At 38.0% G+C, this 12,046-nt stretch overlaps 1 protein-coding gene across 3 annotated transcripts in view; it reads right to left on the bottom strand.

Moving 5' to 3' along the window:
• The window catches only part of PRKCQ (protein kinase C theta), a 192,529-nt gene that overhangs the window by 125,479 nt on the left and 55,004 nt on the right, over positions 1-12,046 (bottom strand). For all 3 annotated transcript variants that reach the window (XM_064592092.1, XM_064592093.1, XM_064592094.1), the window contains 3 exons: positions 11,162-11,361; positions 7,561-7,621; positions 190-352 (listed from right to left, as the gene is read on the bottom strand). In XM_064592092.1, the coding sequence (XP_064448162.1) occupies positions 190-352; positions 7,561-7,621; positions 11,162-11,361 (424 nt within the window). The remainder of the gene's footprint in view (positions 1-189; positions 353-7,560; positions 7,622-11,161; positions 11,362-12,046) is intronic.

Here is a 12,046-nt window from a genome sequence, read left to right as displayed (position 1 = left end):
GCTTCCTTGCTCTATAGGAGTCATGTTAGGAAAATATTGTATGGAATCACACTCTTTAAGCCTCATCCTTCCATGCAGTGCTTATTCCAGCACACTCTCCTGAGGTGGAGCATGCCAGGCCTGACAGGTTGAGAGGATCTGACAAAATGCATAAGCTGAAGCTTGGAGTGAAATGCCAAGTTACCGTACCAGACAAACTCATGGCAGACAGAGCAAAATGTGGGTTGTGGGAAAAAGGTGGCGGTGAACTCATGGCACTTGACATGGTGGACTTTGGCCTGTTTGATGGCTCCTCGGCGGTGATGCAAAGCAAAGAAGCCTTCAGTCTCAAATTCACTCATGTCCTTTGTGTCTGCAGGAACAGGACAAGGGACAAAGTGGGTGGACGGGGTGGGGAAATGGGGAAAGGATGGAGACAGACAAATAATTAGGCAAGCATTGAAACCAGTAAAATCCCTAGTACTCATTAAGGTTGGTATAGCACTAAGTTTCTTTCTTTACTTCTGTAATACAGAATTATCATAGGGTGTATTACTATACGGTTGAAACAATAAGATTGGATTACTGGCTCAATCCCTCACTCCTCTTTGACTATGCTGAACTATTCTCTTTCAGTTTTTAAAACCAGAGGTCAGAACTTTCAAAGTATTTATCAACCTCTCCTATTCACTGTCAATGATGAGTCAGCCAGAAAAAGCAGGAAGTGGTAAATACTTTTCTGCCTGTAATTCTAGAGAATAATGTGGTTACTGACAGCAATTTAGAAACAGCATTTTTTTAAATTTCCCAGGATGCTTTATGTCTGGTTGTTTATGGGCAGGGTCCAGTAGACTGAGGGGAGCTGACCAGACTGTGTGAGGGTGAAAGAACTTTGGAAAGTTGTTTATGCTCTGGTTCCTGATGTCCATAGTAATCAGGTGCACCAGCTATAGACTTATAGACTACACCAGTCAGTGTGGAAAAAGCCAGAAATTAATAGATGACTGCAATTGTTTTTTAATGTCTAGGTAATCCTGGATGTTATCTAGTCATCTACATCAAATCATCACATTCACATTTCTTCAGTTCACTTTGGGCTCAGGATATTGGTGAAGGTACTGTGATAGTCACTGTCCACAGTACCCCATGCCCAGATAACATCTTTCTAAAAGGCTGGTAGAATTCTGAGAATACTAATGATTCCCTGGCTGAAGACCAGACCCAAAGAAAACACACAAAAGCAAGGCAGTCATGGTTCAAAAGCGTGATGACAACTCCAGCATGCAAGAGAGAATAAAATGGTAAACAAGAAATAAACATAAAAAATAATTATCGTTACTAAAATAAGGATAATTTAGTGATTGTAACTTCTAATATAATTTTTTAAATAGCTTGAAAGTATCTTAGATTATTTATATTTCTCATATTTTTACAAGCATAAAAAAATGGAGATTCAGCAAGAATAAGAGGCTCATATTTCACAAATATAAAGAGCTAGCAATATTTAAACTAAATTACTTCCATTCTGGATAAGCAGTGGCAGTGGTATGACAACACACTTGAGACAAATGTCCCTGCCAAGGTACTTTATTTTCCATACCCTTAATAGTGGCCAGACTAGAAACACATTGTTCCCCCAGGAACTCATCCAAGTCCCAGGCCTCATTTTATGACTAATGTTTTCTCTACAGTGGTCCACAGGTCTGTTCTATGGCAACTCCAAACTCTTAGATAGAGAGCTTTCCGAATAACTCTAAAAAGTTCCACAGATGAGACATAATACTTTGCCTAATACTTTAAGGCTAGGTAATGTAGGTTTTTTTATATAGAACTAAGCTAGAAATAAATTAGGGTTAGTGAATGAGGGGTTAAATTCAGGGTCACTGAGGCAATTGCTGTTTTCTGCAAGTTCTGGTACAAGCAGATCTATTTACAACTTGTGACTGGTGTAGTAGGTGGTTTGTCAGTAAGATTTGACTCATTTCTATTTTGGTCCATATGAAATGATATATAAAATTACTTCTAAATTCAGGCAATAGAAGTGAATTATTCTGGGAACCCTAATCATATTACTGTAAAATATATATATATATATATCATCTGAGCATTAAATTATAATACTGTAAATTTTTAAAAATGTTAGAAAGTGCTAGAAATACATTTATCCCCTTGGGTCTTCCTTTGATTTTTCTTTATCCTCTAACCATTTTGATCATTACAGGAGAGCAACTATATAAAAACTCAGAATTTCTTGAATTCTTCTGGTATTTATTATATATATTTTTTTTTCTGAAGTAATTTGCTCCTATGTTTATTGGCTTGAATAGGTTTATTGGTTTTTGTATGTTTGGTTATTTCTTTTATAGTAATGGCTCCTAATCTATTTATTTAGCCTAACCTATCACTTGTTTGTAATCAGTCAACCACAGATGTTTCCTAGGCAGCTCTGAGCAAACTGCTATGCTGAATGTTCTAAAGAAATATGAGATGTTATCCCTAACTTCTGAGTGGCTAACAGTCAAGTCAGGGAGACATGGCACTCACACAAAGAACAGTATGTGATGGTTTGGAATAGACATGGTGATAGGTACACCCATATTTTTTAGGAGATAGTAAAAGGAATTACAAAAGAGACCATGAAGCAGCAGCTAAAAAATTAAGAGAAAAACTTAAATAGTATCCCATTGGGTAAGCCAAGAAAGAATGGGTTTTTCAGCATTGGTATAGAGATGTCAAGGGAACTGGAGGCTAAGAAAGAGAAATTTGTTTTGAGGAATAATACTCTTGAAGAAAGCAACTTAGTGGATTGGTCAAAATATAAGCCAGACTCTTAGGGTAAAAAAAAAAAAAGTTTCCAGACTGGACAAGATGGCTTAATTCAGTATGTCTTGGCAATGAAACCAAAGAGAGTAGGAAACATTGAAGATGCTACAGAGCTTATGGTATGTAGCTGCTAGGAATCTGAGGCAGGAGACCAAGAAAGGGAGGGACTGTCTCGAGGCAAAAGAGCAGGAAGCAAGTGTAGGGAGCAGCAGTTATCTCTAAAGTACAGAGACAGACAGAAGACAGAGTCATTCCCAGTTAAACTGGGGCCAAGGCCAAACTCCAGAAGTGAGAGAAGAATGAGATACCCTTAGAGACTGAGTAGTATGGGAATTTCTGGAATAGCCATTGTATGGGAATCAAAAGAAAATAAAAGGAATTTCTAAATACCAGGGTGAGTCTAACTGAATAGTTCAATGAACATTTATTAAGTAACTCCTGTGTACCTAGCATGCAACCTGGTGCTGGAGTTAAAGAGACAAATAAGATGTGGTTCAGCCATTGCTTTCCAGCAAGAAATTATTGTAGTAAAAGTCAGAACAGAAATATTCACAGGATGCTATGTGACAGAGGTAAGGAAACTACACCAGTTAAGGCAGGTATAGATAGGTGGAGGCAAGAAAAAGAGAAAAGTTGGACAAGAAAGGTACTAAAAGGTGATTTCTGGGCTGGGTTCTGAAGAATAAATAACTTCTACCAATGTATGGGAGAAGGTACGGTGGGGAAAACAAATGATGTTCTCTCTAGATGAAGAGAATGTACAAGGGTACATTCAGATAAGGTCTCTGAGAATGTACGTACTGCCGGAGTGTGGAACATGAAGCAGAAAACATCAGTGGTCACACAGAAGATGTGTAGGTATCAGTTCAGCCTGAATATTTCCTGTAGAAAATTTGCAAACACTGAAAGGCTGTAGGCAGGGGCAAAAGGAGGAACAGAAGCATGGCATATTCAGAACGGAGTTTATATAGTTTATTCTGGCAGTCATGTAGGAGAATCATTGGGATTTGGCAAGAGGCAATGATGATGAAAAGCAGGGGGAAAACTGAAAAATCCTAAGGAGACAACATGGGCAGAAACTGTTGGATTAATGTGGGAGGTCAAGAAAAGGGAGGCTATAAAAGTTAATTCCAGGTTTCTAGATGGATGGAGTAATAATTAACTGAGATAGTGAGTACAAAAGGAATAGATTACTGGTGAAAATGGTGAGTGTAACTTTGGACATATTGAATTTAAAGTAATGCAGGAAATCTACTTGGAGAAATCCACTAAGGGGTTAAGTATATGAGTCTAAAACATCAGAACATTATCTACCAGCAACAGTTTGTAATGGACTCAGCTGCATGGCTTTTTCTAGGAAAGCCTTGGAGAAGGAGAGGGAAGAATACAAGGTTTGGAGATCAGAACATTTTTTGGCAGAAGAGGGCACTCATGATAGCAGAGTGCTGGAAAGGGCTACGGACTTCAGGCAAACTAGGGAGTCAAGGCCAGATGTGGGCTAACAAAAGGTGTAAAGAGAGAAACCAGATTAGGGTAGATTCCTGTAGCTAGTGGGTGAGGGAGAGGACAGAATTGATGGGGAGGAGGATGAGCTCTGAGAGAGAAAGGTCTGACTCTGAGTCCTCAACAGTAGAGAATTCCAGGTGACAATCTGTGGTGTCACTGCAGGTTTTTGAATGGATAAGGAAAAGTGTAGGAAGGTGTCAAAATATGAGGTGAGAGTGAACACTAAAGCTACCAAGAATGATGGTAGGAGAGCAGGGGAAGAAGATAAACTAATCTACTACAGAAATCACAGAATGAGGATTTTGAAAGAGAGAGAATGGAGTGATTTGTGTGTGGAGAGCAATAGCCATTTGCTTCCCTGTAGAGTAGAAAAATATTGGATGTTTCCATAAAAGAAGGGTACAGGAGACATGACATTATTGTAAACGTTATCCACGACTGAATCCTGTATCTTCCCCAATTGCTTTCTCTTCCCATATCTCCCATCCCTACCACTCCTATTATCATTTTCCTAGTCCAACTATTTTAAGGAACATCAACATTTTTTCCCTTCATTCAACTTTCATTTTTAAAGAAATATAAAGTACTTCAACTATGTACTCATAATGGGCATACCCTTTCATCTACACTGCCATGAAATCTGATTTTCTTTTGGGCTCTTTCTTTTATTTCATTCCTATAACCATGCCCCAAGACCAGGTTCTCATCACTTCTCCATTGCAAAAATGAAATTTTATAGGCTCTCTCTATATCCAGTCTATTTCCCTTTCCAGATCTGCCCCACATTCCTTCAGAAGCAATTTCCCCCAAAGACTACTTCCATCCATCATAATGTGACTCCTTGTTCCTAGGTCTACACCCTCCTCTTGCCTGGTTTCCAGGTCCTCCAAGATCTGTCTTAGATTCTTCATTCTGGTTTTAGCAGGGGCCCTCTGATCTGCCTAGACTGGTCTTCTCACAGTTTTGCATCCATTTATATTTTTGCTCAAATCTTCATGTTTTCCTCCTAGAAAGCTATCCCTCTTGTCTGCAAATTCAACTCTGCCTATCCTTCAATGTCCACTCTATGGAATTTTCTGGAATGAAGGCAACTCATACTGTTCTCTTGGTTAATCAGTATTTATGTGCTTGGGAACTAAATTCTTCTCCAATTGTTTAGTCTGTACTACTTCTCCAATCTAGGCTTAAGTTCCTTGAGTATGAGAACTCATGTCTTGGTTTTCTGAATCCCTCTGAAAACTATTTCTTATATATAATAATATTCTTAAAATAGAATGATATCCTATACTTCTTGTCATCAATAAAGAATTTTCTAGTTGGGCTAGTCCACAATATTGTTTGTTAAAAATTAGAACTTTTAGATACATAAAAACTTAGAAATGGGAGTCTCAATTTGCGTCTAGATACAAAAGATTTTAAACATGACAAAATTCTATCCTTAAACAAAAAAACTTTCCTGGATTTGTGTAATTTCTGTCTGTGAAATATCATTGTTTTTGCGCCAGCTGAATGTTCTCTCTCATTCTAAGAGAAAATTTAAGTTTTGAAGCAATAGGATAAATATCCATGAAATTGTTTCTCAAAGCAGTGGTCTTTAAACCATTTACCCAAAACACTTGGCATTCTCATGGACAATTTCCTTCAATTTACATTAGATCATGTTTTGAACTAAAAGAACATAATTCCTCTTCCTGAGGGAATTAAACACTACTGACATGATCATTTAGGACAGTACTTTCACTTACTATGCAAGCCTGGTTATCCAGCTCCTACAACCATATGCTACCATTTGACCAACTCAGAAGTAGTACAATGCTGGGGTGCCTGGGTGGCTCAGTCGATTATGCGTCTGCCTTCAGCTCAGGTCATGATCCCAGGGTGTGGGGATCGAACCCCTTGTTGGGCTCCCTGCTCAGTGGGGAGCCTGCTTCTCCCTCTCCCTCTGCTGCTCCCCCTGCTTGTGCACTTTCTCTCTCAAACAAATAAATAAAATCTTTAAAAAATGGTACAATGCCATGTTCTATGTATCTAGAGCCTCCACGAGATAAAAGAAAAGTTCAGATTGTACTGCTGCCTCTTTAGGGATCCTTCTCTTCTTCTTAAAAAAATATTATGGGAATTTTTAAATCCATACAAAAGCTGAGCAAATACTGTAATCAATTTCCCAGGACCGATCATCCAGCTTCAATAATGACCAGTCCATGGCTACTATTTTCCAATACATGCTATTTGTTACCCACACCCACATACCAATGGGTTATTTTGAAGTAAATGCCTGGTGTTATGTTATCTATAAACATTTTAGTATGTGTCTTAAAGATGAGGACCCATTTTAGGAAATAGAACAACAGTACCATCATCACACCTAGAAAATTAATAACAATGCCTCCACATCACCAAATACCTGGTGAGGGTTCAAGTTTCCCTGATAATCTCATGTTTTTTTCCTCAATGTACTTGTTTGAATCTGGACTTAAGGACATTGGATATGTTGATCCCAAACCCAGAAAGCACCATAAATCTCTAAACTAAAACTTGTTTCTTGGTAGTAAAACTAATTTAGGAAAAAATGAAATCAGTTTGTGATCAGTAAGTACACATATCCATCCTGAGGCTTAGGATTTTAGGAGCAGCAACATTTGATTTGTTTGCATAGCACTCTGATGATACAGTACAAATGCAATAGGAGGAACGGACAGGCTGTCACAGGCACCAAGCGCCCTGCTCATAAGTGTCACCTCTGTGACCCATGTCTGTGCATGACATGCAAATGACACTCTTTCGCGATGCATGTTCTCCTGCCTGTTCCTAAAAGGATTTGAGGTGACTAACCTGCAGCATTCTTATTTTGCTACGAGCATTATGAAAAATACTTACTGGTTTCCTATTCATTTTGTATTTTACTGATACTGTGGTCGCTTGTTTTATCACTCACAGTGACATATAAACAGAGCCTTTTGTATTTACGTTACATTTCCAAACTAAAATACAGACAGACTCTGAAAGCCCTGGGTACGTGAGTTCACACTATTTAGAAACTAATGCTGGAAACGTTGTATATTTCTACGTTTATCTGGCCCAGATAGTACATTTTCAACTAATATTTGAGCACCACTGAAAACTTTTGAGAAAACTTCCTGTGTTTCCTTTTCTCCTAATTATTTTCTCTGCTATTGCAAGAGTCAAATAGATTGTACACGAGGAGAAAGGACATGCCCTCCTCACTCCCAAACAAGACAAAATGTTACTTACCACTCATTTCCAGAAAGTATCTTGCATTCATTAGCATTCGGCCTTGAGGTTTCAGCTCTAACTGATTAAGAAAAAAAAAAAAGAAAAGAAATATCAGCAGAACGTGAAACAAGCGCTAAGTTTAATGACAGTAACTGACAAGTATGGTGACAGCAGATTTCCAACGTAGAGCCCAAGACTGCCGCCTCCTTACATTTCACTCATAACGGTTATCATCAGAACATCCATGAATACAACCTTCCTTTTATTAAAACACCTCAGCAACTCATTAATTTTACTTGGATATCAAAATTTCTGTGAGGAAGAAACAAAATCCTAAAATAGCTTCTGTTTGATATCCTTGCTGCTTCTCATCTACATGGTTGTTAGTAGGGCAGATTCTGATCTTCACCGTGACAAAAGAATCACGGACACTGGGACCAGCTAACTGCGGGGAACAGTAGGCCTTCTGAAAGGAAAGATGGATCCTGCTTTGAGGGTGCCTACCCACATGCCTCTAGGTTAACCAGGGTATGAAGTGGGAGCAGTGTTTTCCTTTCATAAGGAGAGACTGTTTCCTTGGGAAAGTGCTGGATAATCCACCAAGGGAAATTTTGATTAGATTAGTCCAAGAATGGATAAAAATACATATTTCAGTATCATTACATAGAAGAGACCAGAACAGTATCACTGAAGGGATGATGCAGGATATCATGTGACGTGACATGGGGGAAAATGACAAATCCGAGATAACTTGACTACTATTGCTAACATATTAAACCATAGCACTAGAGCACTAGTATACTCAAAAGAATCAGAAGGTGAACTGAAGGTCATTATTGATCATTACACCCATGGGTTAATGAGAATAACTGAGAAATAGTAAGAAATGTCTGGTTGAACCCAGGACCAAATTTGAATTGTGGTTAAATAATTTACTGATTGTATGACATTGTGCATGTCACTAAGCCTTTCAGGATCTCTGCAAAGCTAACATAATAGCATCAAAGCATCACAACTATTAGAATTTTATGATAACATAAGCATTTACTGCTTGGTCAACTATAAATCCTCATGCTAGCTTAAACAGATCAATGAGAAGAGAAGTGCTTTTAACATCAAGTATATACACCTTGTTCTCTGGTTTATGGAATAAGTAATAAAGATGGGGACAAAAAGGGAACTAGAAGAGCAAGAAATAAGGGGCTCATTCCCAAGTGAAGTGGGGAAAATTGGTACTAGATGACCAAAAAGTTATCAATATTCGGGACTTAGTGGTGATGGACGAAATTGAACCAGTTAGCTGCTGGAAAAACAGTATCCATAGGAAATCACACTGCATCATGCTTTTGAGAGCGAACAAGAGGAATCCTTGGGAAAGCAGAAGGCAAGTCTCAGTGTGGTGTGTAGAAACTGGATGGAGTCTGTGGAGATGAAGGGCAAATTTCAGAAAATAGATATATTTTTTTGTGGGTATGTCTTTTTTTTCTTTTTATGTTCAGTTAGCCAGCCTAAGTTTTTGATGTAGTGTTCAATGATTCATTAGTTGCATATAACACCCAGTGCTCATCACAACACGTGACCTCCTTAATAACCATCACCAGGTTACCCCACCCCCTCACCTACCTCCCTTCTGTAACTCTCAGTTTGTTTCCTGGAGTCCAGAGTCTCTCATGGTTTGTCTCCCTCTCTGATTTCTTCCCATTCTGTTTTCCCTCCCTTCCCCTGTGGATATTTTTTAGATAGAGAAATTATTTTTAAGAAAGTGGATTTCAATAGAGCAAGGGGAAATCTAAGTCCAGAGCATCCTGTTGGCCCTTAAAAACACTATAAATGAAAGTAAACTAAGAAATATTCTTGGGGAAAAAAGTTGTAAAATGTAAAAAGATTGCTCAAGTAAAATGAGGATCTGAAGGCCACCAAGTGCTTATGGCTAAATAACCCTAGATTACAAAAAAAAAAAGAAAAGTAAAAACTTTGACAAGAATAAAATCAGAAAACACCTAAGCAAGAAATCAAATACAACGTAAAGAGATATAAATAGAAAACCAATCTGCTCATCAGTGAAGCCTAAACAAATAATTTAAAATTTCGTTATCCATTTAACTGAGAAGGAAATCAAATAGCATGGTATTTTTTTGTTTGTTTTAAAGATTTTATTTTTAAGTAATCTCTACACCCAATGTGGGCTTGAACTCACAACCCCGAGATCCAGAGTCACACGCTCCACAGACTGAGCCAGCCAGGCGCCCCAAATAGCATGCTACTTTTGAAAAATTAGGCATTTGGTGACTCTTTTTTAAAAAATGAGGCAGAAAGCTGAAAATAAGTAGGGCTGAGTGGAAAACCAGGTTAACATTTGGTCTAATTCATCTCTTCTAGCTGAGCTAAGTGCTGGCGTCTCCCACTCCCCGGTTTGTGTAAACCTTTCCACATTTAAGTCGCACCTGTGATGTTATCAGTTATTTAGCTTCTTCTACCTGCCTAGGCAGTGCACCTCCCCCCCCCAAAAAAAAACAAGATCTGTTTCCATGATCATTTCTCCAACCAGACACAGAAGTGCACCACAGATACTACTGGGCTACATTTACTAAACATGTTTAAGTGTGGGAACTTAAAAAAAAAAATCTTGGTATATGTTTATCTTCAAAGATTACTTTAGTGTCACCAGCAAAGATGTATATAAATACATACTCTCCTTAAGAGTACTGATTTTTTTTAGGTCAAAAATTTAAAAATGACACCAAAATCTAGTTGTTAGGTTTCCATCATTCCCATTTTGAAACCAGCAACTTCAAAAAATGTTCCGGGTGGAGTTCTTAAAAATCTGAGTTATAGGAAATAAGAAGAAAAAGGTAAGATTCTCTCCTTTTGAATAAATGATAAAGCATTTGAAAACATTTTCTGGGTTGCAGATCATTTAAAAACAGTTTTTAACTGGTGTTTGTGGTTGTTTTGTTTTTTCATTTTGTGGACCCCAGAAATTTTCATGAGAATTTTTTATGCTTTTATATTTCACTCTTTCCTTTAACATTTCTAAACATTCGCTACCCAAACAGTTACTAAGTTTTCAAAAACTTAGTACAGCAACATGGATTGTGTGTGATGTACTGTTTTGTACAAAGTGAGCTAAGTGAATAGTTATGGCTAAAAAAATTGATAGGAAGTGGCAAAGTATGGAGAGGGAAGACCAAACCTCACATGGATCTTTGCTGGTCCTTTCCCTTATCTATCACCTTATCTAAGATATCTTATCAAGAGATCACATATATATGATATCTCAACAAATAGTCCACAGCTAGGTTCCCAAATTAAGGGGAATTGGTGATATTTCTGAGCTTATGTTATAGATCAATAACAATTCTTCATAGCCTAAGAGACCTTCTTCATCTTACACAGGAGTCAAGGTATTTGAATATGTCAGTATGTTTTGCAGTCTACAACGAACATTCTCATTATCAAGCCATCAGTGAGTAAGTGGTAGGGAATCTGTTTACCCAAGACTAGTGTGTCATAATTTCAGGATGACACTGAAACTCTGCTCTAGTCTTCAGCGAGTGTGGTGCTTTTATCACTTAGTGGTGTGAACACTTTAAAAGAAGCTCACAGCCTGGATATTTACCCATATCTCTGCCTTCCCATTGTTCTTCCTGCATCGCTCAGCCAGAGAGGAGAGCTCGACGGTAGTTTCGGATATTAGGTCCATGTTCTTGCCCTTCACAATGATCTGCATTACTCTTCCCTTGTTGATGTGGGCATCAAAAGTGCTGTCCCAGGGCGGATACATAGTTGGCTTTTTCTGGATATACATTTGTCCATTCTCTAGGAACAGAAAGATACGTTCTCATTACTCCTTTAGCCAACTCTGGGAAATAATTCAACTTGGCAGTGGCACCTGCTCCCTCTGTTCTCTAGGATACATAATTCCATTGGGAAGTCAAAAGTAACACGTAAAACAATTACAGACAATATAGGACAGGATGAGACAGTCCTAAGGTCTATTTGCAAGGTGAGACACTGAAACTTAAAAATCAATCTGGTAATTTAAGCAACAAAAATATGATAAAGTCTTGGATTGGCAATGTTCTTTTCCTATTCAACAGTTAGTTGCTTTACTTCGAGCAAATCGACATCAGGGGCCAAGCCTGCTATATTTGGGAGGGTAGAGTGACCTAGGTCCCATTCTCTACATGTCATACACTTTCATGCCTTTTGGTATCTTCCTTTGTTGATCTACAAAGGGTGGACACACAACTAATTAATTTCACTGTCATCTGGTTAAAAAGAGTCGATAGAAAGCTACTGTGTGTTCATCTGAAAGACTCTGTGGCATAATTTAAGGCTTATAGTGAATGCTTCTTAAAAAGACATTTAAAAATTTTCCATTTGACATAAACACACTGTGAGGTAAAAAAAAAAACCTCTAAAACATAATGAGCCATTATTTCTTTCTCTAATTCTCAAGTGAGGATACATTTTACATGCACCATCCACCCTACGCAAAAAC

This window comes from Mirounga angustirostris, unplaced genomic scaffold, assembly GCF_029215605.1.
Source record: "Mirounga angustirostris isolate CCGP_5_RB_7025 unplaced genomic scaffold, mMirAng1.0.hap1 SCAF_5, whole genome shotgun sequence".
NCBI classification, from domain to species: Eukaryota; Metazoa; Chordata; class Mammalia; order Carnivora; family Phocidae; genus Mirounga; species Mirounga angustirostris.
This window is presented reverse-complemented; position numbering and strand designations above follow the sequence as displayed.